At 42.3% G+C, this 27,416-nt stretch overlaps 1 protein-coding gene and 1 long non-coding RNA gene across 3 annotated transcripts; one reads left to right on the top strand and one right to left on the bottom strand.

Moving 5' to 3' along the window:
• LOC100705764 (myosin-9) lies at positions 1-25,690 on the top strand. Of its 2 annotated transcripts, XM_003447905.5 has the most exons (43): positions 1-245; positions 3,956-4,146; positions 4,243-4,383; positions 4,496-4,652; positions 4,827-4,854; positions 6,132-6,225; positions 6,645-6,665; positions 7,977-8,069; positions 9,160-9,223; positions 9,621-9,719; positions 10,048-10,191; positions 10,815-10,910; positions 11,032-11,108; positions 11,190-11,384; positions 12,119-12,292; positions 12,497-12,670; positions 13,390-13,504; positions 13,764-13,954; positions 14,162-14,283; positions 15,072-15,141; positions 15,256-15,416; positions 15,554-15,662; positions 15,983-16,114; positions 16,275-16,481; positions 16,577-16,714; positions 16,846-16,969; positions 17,050-17,221; positions 17,323-17,535; positions 17,766-17,910; positions 17,998-18,204; positions 18,343-18,447; positions 18,696-18,848; positions 18,968-19,216; positions 19,534-19,746; positions 19,847-20,059; positions 20,484-20,645; positions 20,850-20,978; positions 21,253-21,341; positions 21,527-21,650; positions 23,343-23,551; positions 23,632-23,740; positions 23,858-24,030; positions 24,813-25,690. In XM_003447905.5, the coding sequence occupies exons 2-43, from the start codon at positions 3,961-3,963 to the stop codon at positions 24,916-24,918; spliced, it is 5,883 nt and encodes a 1,960-aa protein (XP_003447953.1). In that variant the 5' UTR covers positions 1-245; positions 3,956-3,960; the 3' UTR covers positions 24,919-25,690. The 2 variants fall into 2 exon arrangements, with proteins under 2 accessions (XP_003447953.1, XP_005470244.1); XM_005470187.4 differs by lacking the exon at positions 6,645-6,665.
• An 867-nt stretch (positions 25,691-26,557) lies between these two features.
• On the bottom strand, positions 26,558-27,410 carry LOC112847078 (uncharacterized). Its single transcript, XR_003220405.1, has 3 exons — positions 27,356-27,410; positions 26,965-27,017; positions 26,558-26,609 (listed from the first exon to the last, which is right to left on the bottom strand). It is a non-coding gene; the product is annotated as an uncharacterized LOC112847078 (long non-coding RNA).
• Between the last annotated feature and the right edge of the window lie 6 nt (positions 27,411-27,416).

The raw sequence follows: 27,416 nt of genomic DNA on the forward strand, positions 1-27,416 counted from the left end.
ACTGGGCCGATCCCAGGTGGAGTCGGTGCATCCTCGCTGATCCACGCCTGAGCAGCAGGAGCGCTTGACGGAGCGGACACTTGAAGACGCGACGAAGAGCGGAGAGGTGGTGTTTTTGTGGACCCTCCTGAGCAGCTGCTTGTTTTGTGAAGGTGTCGAGAAGGAGGTGGTGGAGTACTGCTGCTGCTAACACGGACACAGGAAGGCGACCCATCACACCTGCAGTGCCTGTAGCTGAAAATCAGGTGTGTCCCCTCGTTTCCTGCAGGTAGAGAGATAGAAATGCTTTAGCTGTAGCGAAGACTTCAAAGTAAGAAATTAAGAGATAGGATATGTAATGGCTCACACCTGGGCAGGTGCTCTGGGCAGGTGCTCTCGTCAGGTGAAGCGCGTGCTCCATTATCGTCTCATTGACTGCTGCATTATTTCTATAACAATTTAAAGTGACTTTTTTTATTTGTTGGCGGAGACGCGAGTTTGCAGGCGTTTTTGTGTTCTCACACCTGTGAAACCAACAATCAGAGAGCTTTACTTCAACGGGCTTTAAACAATAATTCAGAACTTTAGCCTCAAACAGCTGAAAAAACTTTGTAGTTTAAAAGTTTTATTTTGGTGGCCTGTATGAACTGAGTGGAAGGTTGCATGAAGTGATGATGATGACAATATGGCACAAATTTCACAAACAGAATTTGAAGTAATTTGAGGTACCGAGAGCTCACGTTTGCCTTATTTACTGAGTTTGATGCAGTTCTTGTCATTGTTGCACAAAATGAGTTGTTTGACTTCCTTCATGTAACAAGCTGCACACACCCAGCTGCTGTGTCTGTCCTCAGGGCACAAAATTGGAGAGCAGACACCAAAGAGGACAAAGAGCAGTGCAGCAGCACATACATGAATTATTTAAAAGAAGATCCTTTTTTTTTTTTTTTAATTGTATGAAGGGCATATCTTGCAAAAACCAGCTGCTGATCATAATCAATTCTTCCTCTTTTGTAATTATATTTCACTGTGACCACAAAATCAGCCAAGGTCCTGCAGAAAAAACTGCCATCTCACCCTCAGTGTCAGTCAGCTCTCTGCCTGTTACACAAAGTGAAATGCAAAACATCTTCGGCTTAAAGTTGACTTTTCTGTTTTAACCTATTTTTCACTCGTCCATCTACATCTTCCAGCCACGATCGTTTCACATATCAAACATCTTGTGACTTCAGTCACATTTTAAACAATTCTCAACAACATCTCCTCCTCAGTCTGTCACCCCACCGGCCTCGTATCAGCAGCCAGGCTGCAGACGGCAGGACTCGTGTTCTGTGTTAGGTAAGAGCCACGGAAGCCCAGATAAAGCTGGGATTGACTGGCGGCCAAGAACAAAAGAGAGCAGGCGAGTGGAGGAGATGCTGAAAACGTGATGAAGAACACAAGAGAGGTGGATTAAACGGGCCCTTGCAGACAATAGGAGAGCGTTTGCAGGTGTTTGAGGGTGGATCTGTTTTCAGATGTGGTCGAGCTTCATCCCGACCTCAGCGGAGGTTCACCAGGACACGGATTTCGATAGCTAATGTTTGGATTTTAATGATAAAAGAGTAGCAGAGAATACTGAAGTAGCTCATTTTCTCATTTTGTTCCACCGTGTCAAAATGTGCAAAGGCACTGTGTGCAACTTCCTGAGGAAGTTGGCCTATTGGTGGCTTCATCAAAAAAGCCACAAGCATGTGAATCTAAAAAGTTTAGTGTAAGACTTTAGCCGTCATAGCTTAGCTTCACGCACACGACGTTCTGCAGGATTTCAGTCCTGAATTCAAGCAGAGGAAATGTCAGCGTGTTCCTCTTCCTCCCCCACTGATCTTCAAGACTCTGAGCACATAATGAACTTAGGAGAGACACAGATGACACCTTCTCCACTGATCCCTTTTATCCCTCACTCTAAGCGCACTCGCGCACTCTATCTGTGCCTTTATCTCTGCACACAAACAAACACACACACCGCTCTGCTGTTTTTCCATCGTCCACCCCCTGATCCAAGAGATGTCGGCTCCTCTGAATGAGTCTCAGCATCGAGGGTGTGCAGGCTGCACTCATGATGAACGATCTTACAGCCCAACTTATCATTTCAGGATCATTAGATAAAACCAACCTGTATTTATATCCTTAATCGGCGAAGGATGGTGTTGATGTGTGGAAAACTTTATCTTCTACCTACAGTATCTACACTGAGTGTGATGTTTTGAATTCTTTCCCGACCTCTCTGCTTGGAGTTCAGTAGTTTCCGCCCTGCGTGATGCAGCTGAAACATTGGTTTTCTAATGTTTGATTTTTCTAATATGACTTCAGGAAGGGGAAATGTTCCACTAGATTAAGTCATCTAAAGGCTTTGAACATCAGGGGTGAGAACCGGATCCAAATAGTTTGATCTATGAGAAGCTTATCATCTCCTTTTATCAGTGCTGGTTTGTCTCTTATTTTTGTGCAACAAATGAAGTGGAGATTTTGCACGCTTCAGTCACAGACGGGCCTGTTTCTGACAGAAAATGAAACGGTTGTTTAGTGGGCATGACTCAAAGCTCTAAGCTGTAAGTAAAAGATTATAAATCAGTGTTCATCTGAACAGAAACTCTTTTAATGGGGGAAGAAAACTGGCTGTCAATAACTTTAATTTGCATTCACTGTGTGCAAATTTTCTTGGCAAGGTCACATCCAGTTGATTATTTATTTAGGTTTTTAATGTCTTTCAGGGCATTTCTTTTTCTTTCTGCAGCCTTGATACTTCTCCAGGGTGTGGCTGGGGAATAATCACATTTCTCCACCTGTCCAGACTTGCTCCGACATTCCTTTCTACCACTCTGAGTGCAAAAGCATCCCTCCACAGACCTCCATCAGGCCTTTTATATATAGGCTCTACACAGAGCAGCATAGCTGCACATTTATCACCTGTGCTGGAACAGAGGGTCACGGATGATGAGCAGGAGTCGGGAATTTGTGGAATTCTGTGTAATGAGTTGGTGAGAAAGGAATGCGGGCCTGATGGGGAATAAAAGATGGACAGGTAGAAAAATAAAAGCAGTCGTACAGCAGAGCGCAGCTGAAAAGAGATTAATCATTTTGTCTGACTGTGATGAGCCTCAGGTCATTAATGCGATCCCGACATTAGTATCTGGATTGTGATTGGCTGTCCCAGCTCTGGTTTAAAGTTAAAGGTGGTTGCAAGAAAAGAGGTCATAATAACACTGCGGGGAACAGCTGCAGAGCAGATATGTCCAAACCTGTGGTGCAGTTCAGTTCTCATCATCTTCAAAAAGAACACAAACGCACACACATAAGCTGAGGTAGCACAGTCCTCAGTATCGGTGGTCTGATCTGAATCATTATTCTGAATATTTTTATTTACTCCGAGTTGTCACACTTGTGTCTTTTGTTCAGTTACAACACAAGAGACAACAGGAAGGATGACATGCAACAAAGCTGCCGCTGTGAACACACTGCCTTCAGTGTCGTAAGCCTGCCTTTATGTAGAAATCTTTCAATGAATCAAACGTGCACAGTCACTTGGATGGTCTTAAATCTTGCACAACAGTAAACGGGGTTTTTTGTACAGACTGTGTAGGTGACTTGGACTCATGAGTCATCTGCGTTTTAAATTGTATTTTTGCCTCGACTGTGGTTTTGGGGTCAGTAAACTCTGCAGCGTCTCTGGGAGCTTGTGATTCAAGACTCAGGAGTTTGTTCGCTGTACCTGCAAGAAATTATGACAAAATAATCTTAATCTCACAGAAACGGCTGCTGCAAAGTAATGTGCGTACCCCTCTGTAAGGAGGTATTTTAATTCTCACAGAAAGTTATTTTTTGCCCAATAATTTCAGTGCTCTTGTCTGTAAGATGTGAAAGATCAGACTGTCACAGTGCTTTGATATTTGTTAAAACGCTCTTGTTCTGTTTGGTTTTGTTTTTTTAAAAAAAGCTACCATGACGGACGCAGACAAGTTCCTGTATGGGGACCGCAGTGCGGTGACCGACCCTCTGGCTCAGGCCGACTGGGCCACCAAGAAGCTGGTGTGGGTCCCCAGTGAGAAGATGGGTTTTGAGGCCGGCTCCATCAAAGAGGAGAAGGGAGACGAGTGCGTGGTGGAGCTGACGGACTCTGGCAAGAAGGTGAAACTGAAGAATCAACGAGCCTGTGTTGCAGTGTGTACTTTTTACTGTCCCAGCCTTGTTCAGCAAGCCTGACTCCGTTTCTGTTAATCTCAGGTGAAATTCAACAAGGATGACATTCAGAAGATGAACCCACCCAAATTCAACAAGGTGGAGGACATGGCGGAGCTCACCTGCCTGAACGAGGCCTCTGTGCTGCACAACCTCAAGGAGCGATACTACTCCGGACTCATCTATGTGAGTGGGCAGGGATCTGTTTTTGTTGCATTTTAATGTCGCCGATCTTCCTGAAATCGATGTTGCTGCTGCGCCTCGTCGACTGACTGGCCTCGTGTTCTCTCTCGCGCAGACGTACTCCGGCCTTTTTTGCGTTGTGATCAACCCGTACAAGCACCTGCCCATCTACAGCGAGGAGATTGTGAACATGTACAAGGGCAAGAAGAGGCACGAGATGCCCCCTCACATCTACGCCATCACAGACACGGCCTACAGGAGCATGATGCAGGGTAACGCGGCTGTAAAATGAGTTTTAAACACGCCCATACTCCATCAGGTCAATGATGTACCGTTCAACGATGTAATTAGAAAATTACTGACACGCTTAAGGAAAAATAATGTTTAAAATGTCACACACTTCACCTTTTGTTCCTGATCTGGAGTCTCGTCTTCCTCTTTTACAGATCGTGAAGATCAGTCCATCCTCTGCACGCAAGTCTTTTTCTTTTCTTTTTTTTCTTTCTTTTTTTTGCTATTGACACAAATTGCAATCATTGCTGCATCACCCCCACCCCCACCCCCCACCCCGCAGAAAAAAAAACAACTTTAAGCTTTTTTTGTTTTTTAATTTTAAAAATTTGATGTCTCAGTTTTTAGAAGTGTGTCGTCCTTCATGCAAACACTGTAGTCTTCCATTAGACACTTGACTAAATTATTTGATTGTTCTAGACTCCCAAAGGCAATAAAAACACTGTCATTACCTCGGTTGAAGGTGGCGATGGTGCGCCTGTCAAGACTTCATGAAATAAAAAAAATAAAAAACAAAAAACCGCCCACACATTACACGTTAAAGCGGTTCATTATTTAAGGAAAATGAAGCCAACACGCAGAAGCAGAGCGTGGAAAAGTCCACCCCACATTCACTGGGGTTTGTGGGCATTGGTTTATTCACAGCTCTCTTAAAGTCTGAAGCAAACGCCACAACACTGGGTTTGGTATTTGTATGAGGTGTGTAGTGGTGTCATGTTTGAGTCTTCATCAATGTGATGCTGACAAGACTTTCTCCACTCTTGTCTCGTCTGTCCAAAGGCCACTGCTCTGTTCAGATGTAACTTTGCAACAGATGTTATTTTCTCCTGGCAGACCTTCCAAACAGCCGTATTTGTTCAATCTTTTTCTAACGATACTGTTGTGAACTTTGATATTTCAAGCAGTGTACGGTCTGACTTTGAAATGTTCCTCTCCTGGGAAGATTGTCAGTTTTGAATGCTTTGTTTGGAAATGACCGTATAACCCCACACTGACAGGCAGCAGCATCTGACTCTCTAAAATCGCTGCTGATGTCTTTCCTCGTCGTCATCACATCAACTCACATCTGAATGCGTCAGCCCTGCAAACTGGCAAAACTTCCGCTTTTACAGAGGCGCTCAATACTCGCAGATGATCAGTCAATAAAGTGCTTTTAAATAGCGGCACCTGGCTGCTACTTGCAATCTTAATTCCTATACAAGCAGCAAAGGTGTACTTTAGTTTTTCACACACTGCTTCTGCATTTTGGCTTAGTTTTTGTTAAATAAATGTCTTATGCCTTAAGGTTATGCTGATATAAATCCATAGAATTGCATCATATATCACTTTAACGTCAAGCTGCATGAGTATTTACTTAAATTTCTGCAAAGTTATATTTTTCTGTGCCTTGTTGTTGCTTTTATTTCAGTTATCAATGGTAAATGTTTCATAATGTATGTGTGTAAATCTCTCTGCTGCAGCGGGGAGTCAGGGGCAGGAAAAACGGAAAACACCAAGAAAGTCATTCAGTATCTTGCTCATGTCGCCTCATCCTTCAAGTCCAAAAAAGACCAGGTTAGTAAATCATCGTCGCTTCCTTTTGCACAAACGTTGAATTACCCTGTTTCCCGCTCTGTCCTCCCTCCCCTCTTCTGACATCAGTATGAGTAGATTTCCTTGTTAGTCCATATGTTTAATGTGGTTTACTCGAGAAAGCTGTGTGCGACCGCATTCCTATTTCAGGCCTCGACGTGCCCGCCTCACCTCTGCGGCGGTTCCAACTGAAGCGGAACGCAGATGTGTTTGTGCACGTGTGTGTGTTCATGTACAACTCATGTTAAATGTAGGTTATTCAGCAGGACCGGACACAAACTGCTTAATTAATCATTTCTTGAGTCGCCAGGTGACTGCAGGTTTCCTTTGCAGTTATGTAATGCTTGCACTGAAGATGGTATCAAATATGTTCAACTTTCTTTTTTCTACTTTTTCTCCAGGGCTCTGCTGTGTTGTCACATGTGAGTTCATTTATGACCTCATAAATGTCCGCTCAAGTTTTCTCTACTAACCATTTTTTTTTTTTTTTTTTTTTTTTTTTTTTTTTTTTTTTCTACACATTGAACAAAATGTATTCAAGATTACACAAAACTAACTATTATAATGGCTTCACAGGAGCAGCTTGGGGCAGTGTGCTTTCTGGCTGAGGAAAGACCAGTTGTGTCTTCATTAAGATCAAGCAGTTAGCTTTGCAAAAAGACTTGAAGCATGTGGAAACTGCAAACCCACAAAACATGTTATTTCATCTTAGTTTCAGCTGTATAACAACACAATTTTACCAAGCAGGTTGGCACAAAGCTTCCCATTAAAAACAGCACTTTCCATATTTTGTATTTATTATATAACAGCTCACAGTTGGCTGTATTCGGTGTGTAAAATGATAAGATTGGGATTAGTAACTTCCAATCGAGGCCACTCTGACGGTTTCAGCTGAATATTATTTCACAAATTCGAGTTTTATTGATTACATTTTTAATTAATCAGATATTTATGATCAACAACTTGGCAATTTGTGTTCCAAAAATTTAAAGCAAATTTTAAAAAAAACCTAATCCACTAAGGGCGATATATTTTATTTATTTTTTTTCTCACTTCGGTCAGTGCTGCACTTCCTCACTGATTCTCATTAAATTTGGCTTCAGTTTTTGCCTAAGTAATAAAGATGGCTACACTGCACAAAAAAAATTCCATTCACATTAAAGAATGTGTTGTGGTTTGAGGAAATAAAGGGAAACGAGACAACAGAGCAGCTGAGCAGTAACTTTATCTGAGGCTGATCTGCACAATAGTGTTTGTCTATGTGAAACATTTCCCACTACACCCAGCAGCAGTTTTAAGCTTGCTATCTGTTTGCTCAGTATCTCCGTCATTGTTGTGTAACTGTATGCCGATTGTTGGAATCTACCTGCATTTCCTTTTGGAGTTTTTGACTAACCTGCATGTGTGCTGCTTGTGATCCCTTGTTTGTGCATGCATGGACAAAGTCTTACAGGGATTTTGTGCTTGAGCGGGCTTGCTGTGCAGTGGGAATGTGCGCTGGAATGTGCAGGAGTGTGTGTAATATGACTCTTCCTGAGGCTGTTGTTTTAATTGTGCAGACACAATTGTTTTTAATAAAGTAAATAAGTCACTGCACGTTTGTTTCCCGCATGCTAGTCACAGAGCTGCAGGAAAAGTGGTTTAAACTTGCGCTTGCTTGACCAGCGTCCATCTGAGTGTCACGTTAAACCGCTGAATCCAACTCTGTCGTGGCTCTGACTTCTCTCTCTCAGGGGGAACTGGAGAAGCAGCTGCTGCAAGCAAACCCAATCCTGGAGGCCTTCGGCAACGCAAAGACTGTAAAGAATGACAACTCCTCAAGATTTGTAAGAGCTGCTCTTTTTCTATTTTCTTTAAATTTTCAAAACAAGCTTTGAAAAGGGTTCAAACAGCAGAAGCTACCAACTTTTTCTGCCTAGCATGTATGAAGCATCAACACTTGAACTTAGGATGAATGCAGCGATCAGCTGGACTAAAAGCCCCGCCTGTCTGCTGAAGGCATGCGGACTTCTCTCTGTAGTTCTTGAAGATGTTTCTCCTCTGATCCAGGAGGTCTTTTCAGCTTTTAAAAACTGATGGGTTAAATATCTGTGACTCTCCAAGTTAAATACCAACTCCTGAGAGTTGCCGACCCACCCACCCTGTAATCATGCGAGTCATTAAGGGTCACATGAGCCAAGGTGTGAGTGGGGAAGAGATTTCAAGACTGCATTGTAGAACTGAGAGCTGCTGTTCAGTGATGCTCATTCACAGTGGACCTAGATGGCCTCATTCACCCCTTTGAAACAGTGTAACGTGTGAACATGTTGTTCATTTCAAGCACTTAAACTTCTGCAACCCGGATGACCGAGAACCGGGAAATCCAGAAGACACAACCAGGGTTTTTAAATCTTTTCACTCATAAACTCAGGACACATTTTGGGAGAATCACATTGACATTTAAGAGTCACTTTTTTTTTTTTTTTTTTTTTTTTTTTTTTTGAAACGTGGTGCACATCAATTTTTTTTAAATTTTTTTTTTTAAAAGTTTTATTGTCACATGTGCAGTAAAGACACTTGTTTCTCTGTATGATAAAATTCTTCCCTCCAAACACAAAATTCACATATAAACATAACATACTACACATAATAGTGTAGTTTTTATTTTTTTAAATTGTATTTCTTAAATAGTACTTACAATCGAAATATCAACTTTGAAAGAATCTGAGTTACAAAAGGTTATCTACATGTTTATACAACTACCAGGAAATGGTCCACCTTGGATCTCACACTGGTGAAAGATGCTGCCTGAGTAGAAGTTCCTGCTGTTTGGTCCAAATGCGTTGATTATTTTCAGACAAAGTCTGTAAAAGTTCAGTGAAAATTGATTTAATATCTTTTTGTGGTGGATTTAAAAATAAAAAAATTCTTTTTCAGGGAAAATTCATCAGGATCAACTTTGATGTCAATGGTTATATCGTTGGAGCCAACATTGAAACTTGTATCCTTTTAAAACGTGGTGTCTTCTGGCCTAATCTGAAAAAAGAGCTAATGATCCCTTAAAATCTTACACCTCTTTCCCAGGGGCGCCAGTGAGGGTGAGCCAAGAGGGGCACTGGCCACCCTCACAAATGTAAAAATTCTGTAGGCGTCTCTGCTCTTTGCCAAACCTTGCACCTGTTAAGTTCTGATTTATGCATCATTAAAATTATTAGTCTGGACATTTGGCCTTCCTGTAAGAAAAGGACTGAAGTTCAGATCAAGTGATGAATAAAATCCGAGCTTCAAAGGTGCCAAACAGATTAAATTAATCCCTTTACCATGAACTGGTTTTTCTTATACATGACGCTGTGCTGCTGCTCTTCCTTTTGATGTTTTGTCCTTGATTGAATTGTCAGATCTTTTGGAGAAGTCTCGAGCTGTCAGACAAGCTAAAGACGAGAGGAGCTTCCACATCTTCTACTACATGCTGACGGGAGCCGGGGAGAAGCTGCGCTGTGAGCACTGAAACCCTTTTGTCACAGCATGAATGTAATGACAGGCTGCACAGAGCCAAGTAACTGTGCCAGCCCTGCCAGCTGCATGTGCTTTACATTTTTAATCACTGTGATCTATGAAGAGCTCATAATAATGCATCAGAAATGGCTGATTTGGGCCGCTATGATGGAGCTTCACTTTTTCTTAGCTCCGTCGTTACAGCCACTGTGACTGTGCAGAGCTCTGTTTGCGGTTGAGCCAATGCAAGGCTCAAATCTTCAGCTTTACAGAAATAAAATGAAGAGTACTTAATGAATAAATCTCTCTCTCCTTCTCATTGTTATCCAGCTGAGTTGTGTTTGGAGGATTACAGCAAGTACCGTTTCCTGTCCAACGGACACGTGACCATTCCCGGGCAGCAGGACAAAGACCTGTACGCTGAAACCATGGAGGCCTTTAACATCATGAGCATCCCAGATGAGGAAATAACTGGTACCTATCATCTTGTTTATTTTAACTATCGGTTAATCTGCAAGTTAATTTTGTGACTAATTGATTTTAATGATGCTTTCTAAGGTTTTCCACACACATCTTAACTGGTGGTGGTGTTGTGGTTTCTTTTCTTTTTTTGTTTTGTTTTGTTTGTTCTCAAGTCTCCCATTTTTAGGCATTAATTTATTTCAAATTCTAATGAAATGCTTTTTTATGTTCTTTAAATAAGATGGGTGACAAGTTCAAGAAAAGACTTTAATGCGTGTGATTTGGTGTGACATCACAATGATGCTGTTGCACAAACTTGGGAAAGGCTAGAGAAGCTTTGGGAAGTTGGGTCAGGTCGTGTATAGAGTAGACATACTACTTTTACAAATTGAGGTTAATTTTAGACTGAACAACCTTACACCATGACCTCCTACACCATTCAGTTGTTGGGGGCTGGGTCGACCTGATGTGCCTCGGGAGGTGGACGTCAGGTTATGTGGAAGGTTACAGCGCAGGGTTAAAACGGCGTTCTAGTTATGCCTTTGATTTCCCGGATAAGTCAGAATATCTTTTGGGTGTTTTTTAATTTTCGAGGTGACCGGACATGCAGACACTGACTTTTGTTTCTTGGTCAGGCCTGTTGAAGGTGGTGTCTGCCGTGCTGCAGTTGGGGAACATGACTTTCAAAAAGGAGCGCAACTCTGACCAGGCCTCCATGCCCGACGACACCGGTATACGCATTTACACACACCACCATCGTCTTGTCCTCTATGCATGCCTTCAGCTGCATGCCATTTCATTCTCGCAGCAACCTTTGCATGCTCCAATATGATACCAGTGTTTCACCCCCAGCTGCTCAGAAAGTGTGCCACCTGCTCGGCATCAATGTGACCGACTTCACACGCGCCATCTTGTCTCCAAGAATCAAGGTCTGAAAACCTGTGATCGTTGTTGTGTCATGTCATTTTAGGAACACGTTTAATCCACATTTGTCCTGTTCCTTTCTCCAGGTTGGCAGGGACTATGTGCAGAAGGCCCAGACTCAGGAGCAGGCCGAGTTTGCAGTCGAGGCTCTGGCCAAAGCCTCCTATGAGAGGATGTTCCGCTGGCTGGTCATGAGAATCAATAAGGCCTTGGATAAGACAAAGAGGCAGGGAGCCTCTTTCATTGGTATCTTGGATATTGCTGGATTTGAGATCTTTGAGGTACATTTAGTCTTAAATATTGTCTGTTTGATTTTGCATCCTGCAGAGAGAGGGAAGGAAAAAGTTCAATCAAAATAATACAAGCAGATGAGTTTAAATACCAGGGATCCACCAGCTGAAGCAAGGGACAGTCAACATCTGGATAGCAGTGAGAGTGAAAGGGAAGGTTTATAAAATGGTAGCGATCGTATGAGGTATGGTTTAGAGACGGTGGCATTTACAAGAGAAGATAAGAGGTGCAGCTGGAGGTGGCAGAGCTGAAGATGCTCAGATTTTCATCGGGGGTGAGCAGGACGGTCAAGATTACAAATTAGTTCATCAAAGAGGGAGAGTCCAGGCTGAGTGGTTTGGACACAGAGAGATGAGGGATAGTGGATATACTGTACAAAGGCTGTTAAAGATGGAGCTGCCAGGCAGGAGAAAAGGAGGAAGACCACACAAAAGCTTCATGGATGTAGGGAGGGACATGCAGAGGGTTGGGGGTAGGAGAAGATCTGCTGTGGTAAGCCTTAAAGGGAGCAGCCGAAAGATTTAACTTGTGTATATACTTTTATACTACACCAAGTTTAGCAGTTCAAACTGTGTAACCCCATCATGATTTTTCAGCATAAATATTATAAATGTAAATTATTTTAAAAATAATCAGTTTATTTCTACAAGGAAAAAATGGTTTGGTTTTTTTTTTTTTTCCCCCCATTTAATGAAACGACTCTGTCCTTTTTTGTGTCGTGCAGCTGAACTCGTTCGAGCAGCTCTGCATCAACTACACCAACGAGAAGCTGCAGCAGCTCTTCAACCACACCATGTTCATCCTGGAGCAGGAGGAGTACCAGAGGGAGGGGATCGAGTGGAGCTTCATCGACTTCGGCCTCGACCTGCAGCCCTGCATCGACCTCATTGAAAAACCTGTACGTAAGCTTGTCATTCCTCCTCTGGCAGTAACGGTCTTAACCTGGAGTGACGCCTCCGATTGAATTACGTGTGTTCTGCAGAAATTTCCGCTTACGTTCTTCACAGCAAACAGTTGTGCAATAATTCTGGCATGGAAACCAAACTTCATGGTTAAGTGGATTCCTCTGAAGTGTGTGTGTGTGTGTGTGTGTGTGTTACAGGCCGGTCCTCCTGGTATCCTGGCCCTGCTGGATGAAGAGTGCTGGTTCCCCAAAGCCACTGACAAGTCGTTTGTGGAGAAGGTGTCTCAGGAGCAGGGCTCACACCCCAAGTTCCAGAAACCCAAGAAACTCAAGGATGATGCAGATTTCTGCATCATTCACTATGCTGGAAAGGTCAGATGTGAAATCATTTTTATTTTAGTCTTAATTAGTATTTATTTTTATAAATAAATGACACACAACATTTTTAGTAGTAGTAACTGAAATCTTATAAATTTGCTCCTGAACCTGCAAATAATACAGCAACAGTGATTTCAAGGCTTATCTCACAAGAATACAAACTACTTTGGGAGTGATGTATTATAAGTTTACTTTGTCCATGTATTTCCATCTCCTCACTACTTTGCACTATTGCTATTCTTAAATGATGAGTGTAATTTTCAGATACTCTAACGCTGTATTTGAGTCAGATGGCACTCACTTTGTGATGTTTTTGAAAGGGAGTTTTTCCTTCTCACCGTCGCCGAGTGTGTTTTCATAGATCATCTGATTATTTGGGTTTAGGCAACTGTTGTAACTTGGACATTTATAAATAAAACTGAATAAAAAATATTAAGGTCACAACTTGTGTTGTACTTTCTACGTGCCACTAGATGGCAGCAAAATGACAGCCCACACAGCATTCCATCCATCAGTGTATTTTCTGAACCACTTATCCAGTTCAGGGTCACGGGAGTGCAAAAACACCTTTACCAGGTGCATGATTTATTCATTGCAGCAAAGCATCAGGTTCATAATTCTTTCTATATAAAACGGGGCATTTGAAGCACAAACTTAAAAATAAGGTCGAGGTTGCTGATCATCCTGTGTTGTTTTACATCTGTCTCCTGCAGGTGGACTACAAGGCAAACGCATGGCTGATGAAGAACATGGATCCTCTGAATGAGTGTGTGGCCACTTTGCTCAACCAGTCTACAGACAAGTTTACCTGTGACCTGTGGAGAGATGGTAGGTCATGTGACTGACTTTATCTGCAGTGTGTGCGCGTGTATCCAAGAGGCCCAGTTCTTTGAGTGTGAGGCATAAAAATTTAGCTTTATAAAGTTAATTTAATTCTTTTGCGTGATGTAATGCAAAAGACAGACTACTAAGGTTCATTAGAACAAATCTGAAATTGTATTGCTTCACTAGTGTCAGCACCATTAAGAGCCAACAGTCACACAATGATCAACACAGCTGAACTCAGTTGTGCTCTGCATCTTAACAGTGGATCGTATCGTTGGCCTGGATAAGGTGGCAGGAATGTCGGACTCTGCGCAGGGTGCGTTCAAAACTCGAAAGGGTATGTTCCGCACCGTGGGTCAGCTTTACAAGGAGCAGCTGACTAACCTCATGACCACCCTTAGAAACACCAACCCCAATTTCGTCCGCTGCATCATCCCGAACCACGAGAAGAAGGTACTGAACAAACTGATGCCACACTCGATGCATTTCTCAGCACTGCAGGTGCAGATAAACTGTTGCATCAGTCACGTGTCGTGATTAAAACTGTTCATGTGCATCTGCCAACTTGAGCCTGTTTATCTGAACCATGAAACTGACAGCATTTCTAGGATTAATAAATGGAACACATGAATCCATCTTTTCAATCGTTTCTTCCTCCAGGCTGGGAAACTGGAAGCTCACCTGGTTCTGGAGCAGCTCAGGTGTAACGGAGTCTTAGAGGGAATTCGGATCTGCAGACAGGGCTTCCCCAACCGCATCGTCTTCCAGGAGTTCAGACAGAGGTAGGTTTAAAAAAAAACAACCAAAAAAACCAAACAAACAAAAAAAGGCAGATTGTTTTTGTCATCTTGTTTTAATTAATTACTTTTCTATACATTATATAAGAGGTTTAGGCTCATTTTTATCCACCGCTAAATAAACTCTCCCATGAGGGCATTTCATACAAGAATGATGGGCTGTTATTTCAATTGTATTCATTCTTTAAATGTTGATATCCTAATTAAACCACCTCAGTGTCTAAGTAGAACAACAGCAGTCTGAATGCTAAATAAACTCAAAATTGTTTTCTCCTTAACTTGAGGCAACAACTAGATTTTTTTTTTTTTTTTTTTTGGTAAATGTGTAATTGAGGAAAATATTTCCCCTTTAGGAAATGGGTTATATTAATTTATCTTGCAGTGCAAAAACTAAAAATGTAAACTGGATCAAACCACACCTTTTGTCAAATCTACATACAAATACTTATTCTTAGTTTTCTTTCAAATAAACAAACTGAACCAGTCTCACAACATCCATAGGTCACAAACATGAAAATAAATGATCTACATTTGATTTGAATCAGAAGTGTTCAGGATGTCCCTCTAGTTCTGCACGCTCAACACTTCAGATGCAGAGTAAAAATTAATTTTATATTGTGTACACTTGGGGGGGGGGTTTTATAACAGGAAAGGACAGAAAAAAACAGCCTATTTGTTCCATTACATGCATTTGATTTTACAGATTAGTTTTGACCCTAAAAGTGTCAGCATTTTTATCTGCTGATTTATTTAATGGTGATCTTCTCTCTCAGGTATGAAATCCTCACTCCTACCGCTATTCCAAAGGGATTTATGGATGGCAAGCAAGCCTGTGTGCTCATGGTAAGAACAACACAATCAACAGATCAGCTGTAGAAGCTGTCAATTTATCATAAGAGGAAGAGGACTCATCACAAGTCTTGTTTTATGTTTCACTGAAACACTTCTGCATGTCAGATCAAAGCCCTGGAGCTCGACCCAAACCTGTACCGCATCGGTCAGAGCAAAGTGTTCTTCAGGGCTGGAGTCCTGGCCTACTTGGAGGAGGAGAGGGACATAAAGATCACTGATGTGATCATCAGCTTCCAGGCCTGGTGCAGAGGATATGTGGCCCGCAAGTATGAGACATCAGCTGTGTTATTTTATTTCAGCTAGCACCTTTGCACATGGGCAACATTGTAGCATGCTGTGATTTCTTACTCAGTTCTCATAATCTGGTCTGCAGAGTAATCTTTATTTGTTATTATAATTATAGAGCGTTTACCAAGAGACAGCAGCAGCTGACAGCCATGAGGGTTATCCAGCGAAACTGCGCCGCCTACCTCAAACTCAGGAACTGGCAGTGGTGGAGACTTTTCACCAAGGTAACAGATGAATATTAGTGTTTTGTTTTTTGTTTTTTTCATGGGTGGGGTTAGAGAGATGACTTGGGACAAAAGTAAGCAGACCAGATTAATTGGTTTCAAGGCCACTCCCTTTGTGACAAATGACATTAATTGTTTTAGAAAACTTAAAGTTAAATTTAATTAATTAATTAGTTTTAGGAGTTTACCTGAACTTGCCAAACTGTCTCCAATCAGTTTTTGTTATTTTAGTGTTAGTAGGTTCACTTTTCTTGCTTTTAGTTTCCCTTGAGTGCCATTTCACCACTTTTTTTTTTTTTTTTTTTTTTTTTCTCCTCCAGGTGAAGCCTCTGCTGCAGGTGAGTCGGCAGGAGGAGGAGATGCTGGCCAAGGAAGAGGAGCTGATTAAGGTGAAGGAGAAACAAGAGCAGGCTGAGGAGCTGATCAAAGAATATGAGGCCAAGCAGCAACAGGTAAGAATCACACATTAACCTTTTGATCAGTTAAATTTTCTCTTGTGTGAATGTGGCAAAGTTTAAACCTAGAACATTAAAAAAAATTCATAGCAACGCATGTGTCACAATGAGAAGTCTTCTGAAGCTTGGAGCTTTAACCTTTGTTCTCCTCTGGTAGCTGAATACAGAGAAATTGGCTCTTCAGGAGCAGCTTCAGGCTGAGACGGAGCTCTGTGCCGAGGCTGAGGAGGTGCGATCCCGTCTGGCCATCAAGAAGCAGGAGCTGGAGGAAATCCTCCATGAAATGGAGTCTCGGCTGGAGGAAGAGGAGGAGAGGGTCGTTCAGATGCAAAATGAGAGAAAAAAGATGCAGCAGAACATCACGGTCTGTAAAGTCCTGGCGTCGGGCTTTAAGAGGGATCAAAATGTTCTTTTGGAACGGTATTAATATCATTTATTTGTATTTATTGGTTCATACAGGAGCTCGAACAGCAGCTGGATGAGGAGGAAGCAGCCAGGCAGAAGCTCCAGATGGAGAAAGTGACTACAGATGCCAAGCTGAAGAAACTCGAGGATGACATCATGGTGCTGGATGACCAGAACAACAAGCTTAACAAGGTGTCGTACATCATGCTAACATCCCCATACTGACGATTTCACAATACAAAGAATATTTCTTTAACCCTGAAATATTCCAGCAGAATAACAACAATTTAAATGTTCATATGTTTTATGAATTTTTACCTCAGGAGAAAAAACTGCTGGAGGAGAGGGTTTCTGAGTTCACCACCAACCTTGCTGAGGAGGAAGAGAAGTCCAAAAGCTTGCAGAAACTCAAGAATAAACATGAAGCCATGATCACAGATTTGGAGGGCAAGTGTTTATCATTGAGACTGTTTTTGAATCCACTGTGAGTCGATTGCAGTTTTCCTACTTTTTCTTTCTTAATGCAGAACGTCTGAGAAAAGAGGAGAAGGTGCGCCAGGATTTGGAGAAGAACCGTCGTAAACTTGAGGGAGACTCGACCGAGCTCCATGACCAGATTGCAGACCTGCAGGCCCAGATTGCTGAACTCAGAGCTCAGCTGGCCAAAAAAGAGGAGGAACTCCTGGCTGCACTTGCTAGGTTAGTCCAATACTTAATTCGTTTGGTTTTACTGTTTGCATTTCAAACTAACAAAAGGAAGACTGACTTTGTTTTATTAACTCTTTCTGCCTAACCTCCAGGATTGAGGAAGAATCTGCAGCCAAGAACATGGCCCAGAAGAAGATAAGAGAGCTTGAGGCCCAGATCTCAGAGCTCCAGGAGGACCTGGAGATGGAGAGGCAGGCACGGACCAAGTCTGAGAAACAACGGCGAGACCTCGGAGAGGAGCTGGAGGCACTCAAGACTGAGCTGGAGGACACTTTGGATACCACTGCAGCACAGCAGGAGCTGAGGTGACAGTCAGGCTTGCATAGATGTGACCCAGCAATTTATTGGAAAATGAGATGACCGATTCCTTAGAAGTTCTGGACCTTAAGCCTGTTTATGTTCACTTGAACAATACAAGTCTGTATATTAGGAGATTCAAGACTAAGATAGAAAGCCCTTCATCAGTTACTGAATGTAAACGAACTGTTTGACATTTGTGCTTCTGGTCATTTATTTCCTCCTCCTGTCCATGCAGGAGCAAGCGTGAAAGTGAGGTTGCCCAGCTGAAGAAGACACTCGAGGATGAGGCCAAGGCTCATGAGCAGCAGATGGCCGATATGAGGCAAAAACACAGTCAGGCATTCGATGAGCTCAACGAACAGCTGGAGCAGGCCAAAAAGGTTATTTTAAAAACTGGTCAGAAGATGGAGGTGTCAGCATTCATCCTTAAAAAAATAAAATAAAAATGATGTCTGTTGCTCCTGCAGAACAAAGCATCAGTGGAGAAAACCAAGCATGCCCTGGAGAGCGAGTTAAATGAGCTGCAGATCGAGCTGAAGACTCTGACTCAAGGTAAGGGGGACTCGGAACAGCGTCGCAAGAAGGCTGAAGCCCAGGTTCAAGAACTGCAGGTCAAATTTGGAGAAAGTGAGCGCCAGCGGCAGGAGCTCACCGACAAGATAACCAAGATGCAGGTATGACTAGTCATCTGGAAGGAGTGATTGATTTATTTATTTAAGGGGTAGAAAGTTGATTAACTGCTTGTACAGGAGGAGGATGTAGCTGCAAATGAATTATTATTTAATGGACTTTTTTTCTTTCATCATATCTAGTCAGAGTTGGACAACGCAAACAGCCTTTTGAGTGCAGCAGAGGGTAAGAACATCAAATCCAGCAAGGACCTTTCTTCTGTGGAGTCTCAGCTGCAGGACACACAGGTGAAAATGCCAAAATTCATTATTACTTCTAATGAAAATGGTTTATATTTGTAGTTTATATGCTATAAAACTTAGCAACACGTATTATATTCGAGGAAATAATCATTTCATGTTACTGTTTTGTATAAAAAAAAGATATTTTTAATAAAAGTAATTCAGGGTGGACATCACTGGTCAAAGTCCTGAGCAAACCAGTAAAAGTTATTATACTCTTCGGATTATATTGTTCTATTTCCTTCACTGAACAGGAGCTGCTTCAAGAGGAGACTCGTCAGAAGCTCTCCCTCTCCACACGCCTGAGGCAGCTGGAGGAGGAGCAGAACAGCCTGCGGGAGATGCTGGAGGAGGAGGAGGAAAACAAGAAGAACGTGGAGAAGCAGGTTTCCACTCTGCAGACCCAGGTCGGTCCACAATGCAATACAACACAGCAGCCAATAGAGATCTTCTTCTCTGCTGTAACCTTGATTCAGTTACCACAGCTCAAGAACGTCTACAAATGTTTCTTTTTCCCCCACCTCAGTTGGCAGACATGAAGAAGAAGCTGGAACACGAGGCCTTGTCGTTGGAGGGGGCCGAGGAGAGCCGCAAGAAAATTCAGCGGGAGTTGGAGAGCATGACACTGCAGCTGGAGGAAAAGACGGCAGCATACGACAAACTGGACAAGACAAAAACCCGTTTACAGCAGGAGCTGGATGACCTCATGGTGGACCAGGACCATCTGAGGCAGATCGTGTCCAACCTGGAGAAAAAGCAGAAGAAGTTTGATCAGGTATCAAAGGGCCATAAGAGCAGACTGTTTCCTACTGTTCTAGTAAGATGTGATTAGGGGTTATATTTCTTTCTTTAATATGCATATGAAGTCGGATTGTTGTTGTCTATGAAGGATTGTTTGCTCAACACAGTAACGGAGAAAGTAAAGAACCGAGACGTTGACAAAAAGTGATGTACCTCTCACACATAATCGATTTTAAAATCTTAAGGGTGTGGTAGAGTAACCTGATTTCTCAGCCACTTGAGTTGAAGAGGAAAGTGGATCTTTTGCTTCACAAATGAAGCAGTTTATTTCTGCTGTTCTTCTCCTGTTAGATGCTGGCAGAGGAAAAAGGTATTTCTACTCGGTATGCTGAGGAACGCGACAAGGCTGAGGCTGAAGCCAGAGAGAAGGAGACACGAGCGCTGAATCTGGCTCGTGAGCTGGAGACCATGACGACCCTGAAGGACGAGTTGGACCGAACCAACAAACAGCTCAAAGCTGAGATGGAAGACTTGGTCTCGTCCAAAGACGACGTCGGCAAGAATGTAAGACGGTGCCGCCGTCCTCTACTTGTCTCAGCAGAAGTTAGTCATGAGCAACACTTTACTCAAAATCTGTTTATCAATGCAAACTTCTCACCTTCAGGTTCATGACCTGGAGAAATCCAAGCGTGCCATGGAGCAGCAGCTGGAGGAGATGAAAATCCAGCTGGAGGAGCTCGAGGATGAGCTGCAGCTCACAGAAGATGCAAAGCTACGTCTGGAGGTCAACCTGCAGGCCATGAAGACGCAGGTTGAGCGAGACCTGCAGGCCAGAGACGAGCAGGGAGAAGAGAGGAGGAAGCAGCTTGTTAAACAGGTGCCAGAGAGAATTTACAAACACATTGTAGCAAGCAGAGGAATCTTTACAAGAAAGCACCACACAGCTCGCTGTTTGACCCCAAGCTGGTAGGGGGAGCTCCTTATTAAACACTTGCTTGTGCTACACTGTGCTTCGAGGGTCAATAACAAAACCGAACTCACTTATGGTACTGCGTTCTTTCCATAAAAAACAATAAGTGTCAGTGACTTTGTACCACAGTATAAACACAACAGTTAAGAGAACAGTTAAAAGTAATGTAACCATAAACAATAAAACAAGAACATCTAAACAGCAGCACATGTCCCAAGGCATGATGGGAGAGAACTAGCAGCTCCCCCAACACTCCACAATATAATTACTTTCCAGATATATAATATTTGGCTGAGCCATAATTTCTTTCTTACCCGTTTTAACCTCAAAGGTGCGAGAGATGGAGGTTGAGCTGGAAGATGAACGCAGGCAGCGCGCTCTAGCCCTCTCATCTAAGAAGAAACTGGAGACGGACCTGGCCGACCTCGAAGCCCAGATCGATGCTGCTAACAAGGGACGCGATGACGCCCTCAAACAGCTGAAAAAACTCCAGGTAAAATATGCAAGCGTGCATCCATAAACACAACACAGAATGTAATACAGAGACTTGCCACTCTAAAATTAGGCTATTATACATTTTTAAAGATGCCATAAAACCAATTAGCGGCCATTGTCATAGTTCTTAATTTTTTGTAAAATGAGCTGACAGCCTGTATTTAAAGGTTCACCTTAAATACATTTCATGTCCACACTCCAGGCCCAAACGAAAGACATAATGAGAGAGCTGGATGAGCTTCGTTTGTCCAGAGATGAAGCTGTCAACGGAGCCAAAGAGACTGAGAAGAAGCTCAAGACCTTGGAGGCGTCTATGCTGCACTCCCAGGAGGTATGAACCAATGGAAATGAAATGGTGATTACAGAGTGACGTAACTGTGAGAAAATTAGCCAACATAATTGATATTTAAGAGCTAGACGTTTCTTGCAAAGCTTCCTCAGTGATGACTTTATGTATCCCAGTCTGCTTTTCTGGAGTCAGAACTGTAGAATGGGTCTTCATTTAATGCAAATGATTACTCTGAGAACATTTTCAATGTGTTGCAATCTTACTGTTTACATGTAACTCTGTAGTATGTTAAACTTGAGCCTAATGTTTCCTCCAGGAACTGTCCGCTGCAGAAAAACTCAAGAGACAGGCTCAGACCGAGAGGGATGAGCTCCAGGAGGAGCTGAACGGCAACAACACCAAGATGTATGAATGAAATACTGGCGTGTGTGTGTGTGTGTGTGTGTGTGATGACGAATGGTAAAATTAAATATGGAAACTCGGATTTCAGGAACAACTTTGAGTCTTACTTTTGCCTGCAGAGGCTACATGTTTGTCTCGGGACACCATCACATTAAGCGTCACCTTCTCTCTTCCTCATTTGTTTGCAGTTCTCAGCTGAATGATGAGAAGCGAAGGCTGGAGGCTCGTATCGCCGAGCTCGAAGGGGAACTCGAGGAGGAACAGCTCAACACTGAAATGGTCAATGATCGCCTGAGGAGAAGCACACAGCAGGTAGGAACACCTGTTGATTGTTAACATCTTATTTTATAAGTAGGACAAATATTTAATGTTAAGTGTTTCTATTGGTCATCAGTTATCACAGGAATAAAGTGAACACTTTAGTTGAGTAGGTTTAAGAATATATAAAACCGGTGTAAAAAAAATGAAAGGAGTTGCCTTTCATGAGTCTGCCACAATATCAGATTTTCACTACATGATTAATCATCAGAATACTTTATTAATCCCTAAGGAAATTATGTGGGTTACAGTTGCTCCAAGATGGTAACAGTGACAGACTAAACTATTTAAACAATACAATATGTTATGTTAAGAATAGCACTAATATGTACAAATCGCTTAATTATAATCATCAAGAATTTACAGAGGTGATTATAAATAAATATCAAGAATATTACAGAGGCAGAATATGACATTTGACTCTAACCTGTGAACTTTGTCATTTGCTATTTTACTGTAGAGCGTGTGCAAAAAGGGTGTAACTATTGCAGTGTTTACAGTGTGTTAGATGGAGGAGTCGTACAGGGAGATGGCCACAGGCAGGAATGATTTCCTGTGTCGTTCAGTGGGGCTTTTTGTTAATCTGTCTCTCGTTGAACGTGCTCCTGTGACTAGCCAGCGCGTCACAGAGTGGCTGGGAGGTATTATTCAGCATTGTCTTATCTTGGACAACATCCGCCTCTCAGACACCACCCTGAGGGAGTCCAGCTCCATCCCTATAATATTACTGGCCTTTTGGATCAGTTTATTGAGTCTATTGGCATCTGCGACCCTCAACCTGCTCCCCCAGCATGCAACAGCATAGAGGATAGCGCTGACCACAGCCGACTCGTTAAAAAATCCGGAGCATTTCCGACAGATGTTGAAGGACCTCAGCCGCCTCAAAAAATAGAGACGATTCTGGCCTTTCCTGTAAAGTGCAGTGGTGTTTTTAACCCAGTCCAGTTTGTCTATGTATACTCCAAGGTATTTTTAGTCCTCCACAATGTCCACAGACTCAGACCCAACATGAACAGTTTATGAAAGACTCCACAAAGCTGGGGGGCACAAGCCTTGAGGACATGGGGACTCACCCTGTCTGGTGTAGCAGATTTGCCTGAGTGGAGTCTCCTCATCTGAACCTGGTCATGAGTGAAAGTTGATAGGTGGGGGAGGGATGTCAGGACTTTCACAGGTGGCAACGGTGCTATGTTGAGAGGGAGGGAGAGACAGTGGTGTGGTTCTAGATTTCGGGGGGAGGGCGCATTCACTGCAGTGTCACATCTGTTGGAAAAACACATTCAACTCGTTAGCTCTATTCTCACTCAAAGGAGAAGAAAGAACTACACTTTTCCAGCATTCAGTTGTGAGTAACGGAGCAGGGCACAGTAATGTTTAAGCCGAGGAAAATGCAGTAGGAGCAGGCAACAAATCTGGGTCTAACCTATAAATTAATTCCTCAACATTCACGAAACTCCAGCGTTTACCTCAACATTTTAAAACCTGCCTAACCTGGTTGGTAATTTTGCAGTTTTGTTGTGAAAAGTTGGTTGTTATGCAAATTTATTCATCTGTAAAGTGTTTAGAAAAACTGAGTTTGAATTGTTGAATTGAGTCTAACTTTAACTATGAAGGCACTGGATTGGTTACAGAATTTGGCATGTGGTTATCAGCAGTACTGTAACTCTCCTGTGTGTCTGACACAAGGTCGATCAGCTGACCTCGGACCTGAGCACAGAGCGCAGCAACTCCCAGCAGCTGGAGGGCGCTCGCTCACAGCTGGATCGCCAGAACAAGGAGCTGAAACTGAAGCTGCAGGAGCTTGAAGGAACCATCAAGTCAAAGTACAAGTTCACCATCACCACCCTAGAGGCCAAGATTGCCCAGCTGGAAGAACAGCTCGACATAGAGTCAAAGTGAGGGGCGATGAAATGGACCGTTTGTTTTATATACTGCATTGGCTTTCTTACTGCAACATATCTCTCGTTTACTGCAGGGAGCGTCAGCAGTCCTCCAGGCTGACGAGACGCACGGAGAAGAAGCTGAAAGAAGTTCTGCTACAGATCGAAGACGAGAGGCGCAACACGGATCAGTACAAAGATCAGGTTAACCCAATCACGCCTTACTTGTAATTTCAAAGTTATTGGTGGACTAAGACATCCTGATATTTGAGCCTGACTCCTTGCTAATGTGCTTGTTCCCACACTGACTGTTCCCCGCAGGCTGAAAAGGCAAATAGCCGAATGCGTCAGCTGAAACGTCAGCTAGAGGAATCGGAGGAGGAGTTGACAAGAGCCAATGCCTACCGCAGGAAGCTGCAGAGGGAGCTGGAGGATGCAGCTGAGTCAGCAGACTCGATGAACCGTGAGGTCGTCTCTCTGAAGAGCAAGCTTAGGTAGTGGCATTTATCGGGGAACTCGTGTTGGTTTTTTGTTTGTTTTTACATGAAAATTCTTTTGTTTCCAAAAAGGAAATTTGTTTTATATTCCATGTTGCCAACAGTACAGGCATTATAATGACCACGTGCATACAAAGCACAATTTAGTAACTCTTAAACATCAAAATCTACATTAATTGTGGGCATGGCTGCTGCACTAACTCGATGCCCACCATACTGTAGGCTGCTATTCAGAACTTTGAAACTTTAAACTTGCAATATGCAGAGTGTCCGACCAAGTCCAGGATATGAGGTGTGTCACACAAAATTCTCCTGGACTGTTTAAAACAAATGGTTAGTAATGACAGTGTGTTCGGGTTACCAGCTGAGCAGCGCTCGCCCCATTGAGACGACATTTGACGACCTTCCTGAACATTTAATGATGAGTTTTGACACCTCAGTATAGATCAATAAAGAGGACCATTAGAATAGTTTCCTAGGTTTTCCAAGGGTAGCTGAATAGGCAGAGACCACCCTCACTAACTTCTGATGCAAACCTAGTTGTTGTGTTCTGCAAGTCCTGAAATATGACACAGACTGCTCAGTTCTTTAAGGGGTAAAGAATTAAAAGACGTCAAAAGCAGCCTGTTTACGTTATGCATTATGGGAAAGTGCACAATTGAGGGTTTTCTTAAAGCTTGAGGCAATCCAGGACTAAAGCACAAAGTGAAGGATGCCCAAAATCGCTACATTTGTGTTTTAATGTTGTTTTTTTTCTTCTTCTTTCTCTTTTTCTTAAGGCGTGGAGACGTGTCTCACACTCTGCGACATACCCTGAATCGTATTGGGGACAGCGACGAAGATAGCGGACTGCCGAGTGAATCATCTGAATCTGCAGCTCAGTGAAAAGCCAAGAGGGAAATTCTGACCATAAAAATGATGCATATAAATGTAACCTTGCATCCCCTCCCTCCCTTCATCCTGCTTTAAATGTAATGCATTTCTATTTGGCCAAATCTTACTCATCTCAGCAAATGTTTTCTATGAAAGCTTTACATATATAAACTTTCTTAGTATATTTTTCTACTTAACGTGTATGTCATAACACATATCACTGTTTAAACAAACATTCCAGTTTCCATTTTATCTGAGATGAAGGTCGATGTGTTGATTTAAATGTGGGGGAGAAAAAAATGTTGTCACTTTGTGCTAGTTTTGGACACTCTAGTAGTTCTGGGAGTTTTTGTGCTAAACACTTTGCTGGTGTCAGTATAAAGTCGGTACTGTATGCCCTTCCTCTCACTCTGTTAATACCTCAGCCAGATTGCACAATGCCAACTCAAACACTTACGACTGAAATGTTCAGATCTTTCTAAGTGGAATGCAGTAATATAGGTGGTTATCCCCCACCCCACGCCACGCACTGGCTTTATACTTTACTGGTGTTGGGTCATCATGTATTGGATCTGTCTCCTGTTTTGTGCTATGCTTTGCAGCTGAAATGGTTTCTATTGGCACATTAGTTTCTACCTGCTGAACTTGCCCTATTTTAGGTAAATACCTGCGACTGTATTAACCAAGAAATTACAAGACACCGATGCCAATATTGTAAGGCTGTTCTACATTTTATAAAATGCCTTAAATCAAATAAATGGAGAATAAATGCATCTGAATCTTGTGTCTTGTGAGATTATTCACTTTGATGAGCTGTAGTTGATTCAGAGTCGGCCTTTGGGCTGGTTTCTGTAATCATGTGTCCACTTTATAATGACTGAAAGGTTCTGTGGGATAATCTGCAGATTTTAAAACTTGAAATCTTGGTTTCCAAAGTGTTTCCTCTTTGTCATGGTGTGTTGTGATTTTTTTTTTGTTTTTTTTTGTTTGTTTGTTTGTTTTTTTTGGGGGGGGCAAAATGTTGCACAACTCCATGTTGGGTACTCCAAGTACCCAAAGGAGCAGTTGCAAAGCTTCAGGGAAGATTTTGGCCAACCATGCTCCCATTTCACTGTTGTGGCCTTCATCAGCACAAAATCAGACATGCAGAGCTGTGTTGCTGTGGTGACCCCTTGTGAATACGGAGGCTGCCAAAAGTAGTTTACTTTCATTTAAACTTGGCACAAGTGGTTTGGTCAATTATAAGTTTGTAATAATGCTTTTGGTAATAAATGTTATGCTATTGGAAATCCTGGTTATTTCCCTGTAAATGTTGCCACATTTGTTGTTTGAGCAGCAGACTTGAGTATGTGGGTTGCACCCATGAGAAACTTGCCAAACCTTTGCCAATGGCAAACAGCTTATTCTGCTATTAACTCTTGCTTGGTGGTGTTTATTGGAATCGGATGCCTTTAAAAGATTGTCAAAGTTTTTGTAAAATCTTCTTTGGCTGCTCCCTCCCCCCAAATCATCTGCCTCCTACATTCTTGAACCTTCCCTGTGGTCTTCCTCTTTTCCTCCTGCCTGGCAGCTCAATCTTCAAAATCCTTTGTCAAATATATCTCCACCATGGCTCGTCTCAACATGTCACTACCTTTTTCTCTAAACAGCTCAATCAGAGCTGTCCCTCTGGTATACTCATCAAGTGGTGATTATTCCAAACCCTATAATAATGAAAGAAAATACAAACCAGATTCCAAAAAAGTTGGGACACTAAACAAATTGTGAATAAAAACTGAATGCAATGATGTGGAGATGGCAAATGTCAACATTTTATTCAGAATAGAACGTAGGTGACAGATCAAAAGTTTAATCCGAGAAAATGTATCATTTTAAAGGAAAAATATGTTGATTCAAAATTTCACGATGTCAACAAATCCCTAAAAAGTTGGGACAAGTAGCAATAAGAGGCTGGAAAAAGTAAATCTGAGCATAACGAAGACCTGGAAGACCCATTAACACTAATTAGGTTAATTGGCAACATGATTGGGTATAAAAAGAGCTTCTCAGAGTGCCAACCTTGTTGATGTTGCAATGTTGATCTTCTGTTGAACAGCAGCGCCATCTTGAGGCTATTGTCAGAAATGCAGAAACTTACATTTTACAGTGCATGCATGTCCTGGTTTGTGCTTTAAAATAAAAACTAGGAGGAGATATTCAAATTATCTATGTTTAAATAATTCGAATATTTAATCATTTACGTATAAAAACGGCAAACTGTTTTCATACGTAAATGATACGTTCTGCTATAGCAAAACGGCCGAAATACAATTATAGCCAAATAAAAGTGAATGTGACAGAAATAGATAAATAAATGATAAATCACTGTAAGCAGATAAACTCAGTTATGTAGAAAAAGTCAAATAAAGGAGCTCAATAAGAAAAAAAGATGGATATCTGCCACACTGACCTTGATACATAACCAGTTTGACAACACACGCACACACACCCTAGTTGTGTGTGTCGGCTTT

This window comes from Oreochromis niloticus, linkage group LG6, assembly GCF_001858045.2.
Source record: "Oreochromis niloticus isolate F11D_XX linkage group LG6, O_niloticus_UMD_NMBU, whole genome shotgun sequence".
Lineage (NCBI taxonomy): Eukaryota > Metazoa > Chordata > Actinopteri > Cichliformes > Cichlidae > Oreochromis > Oreochromis niloticus.

Excerpts from the sequence above, each read along its gene's own strand:
- LOC100705764 (XM_003447905.5), top strand. The coding sequence starts at position 3,961 with ATGACGGACGCAGACAAGTTCCTGTATGGGGACCGCAGTGCGGTGACC. Across the intron at positions 10,192-10,814 it reads CCCAGATGAGGAAATAACTG|GCCTGTTGAAGGTGGTGTCT; the intron begins GTACCTATCATC and ends TTTCTTGGTCAG. Across the intron at positions 12,671-13,389 it reads TCATTCACTATGCTGGAAAG|GTGGACTACAAGGCAAACGC; the intron begins GTCAGATGTGAA and ends TGTCTCCTGCAG.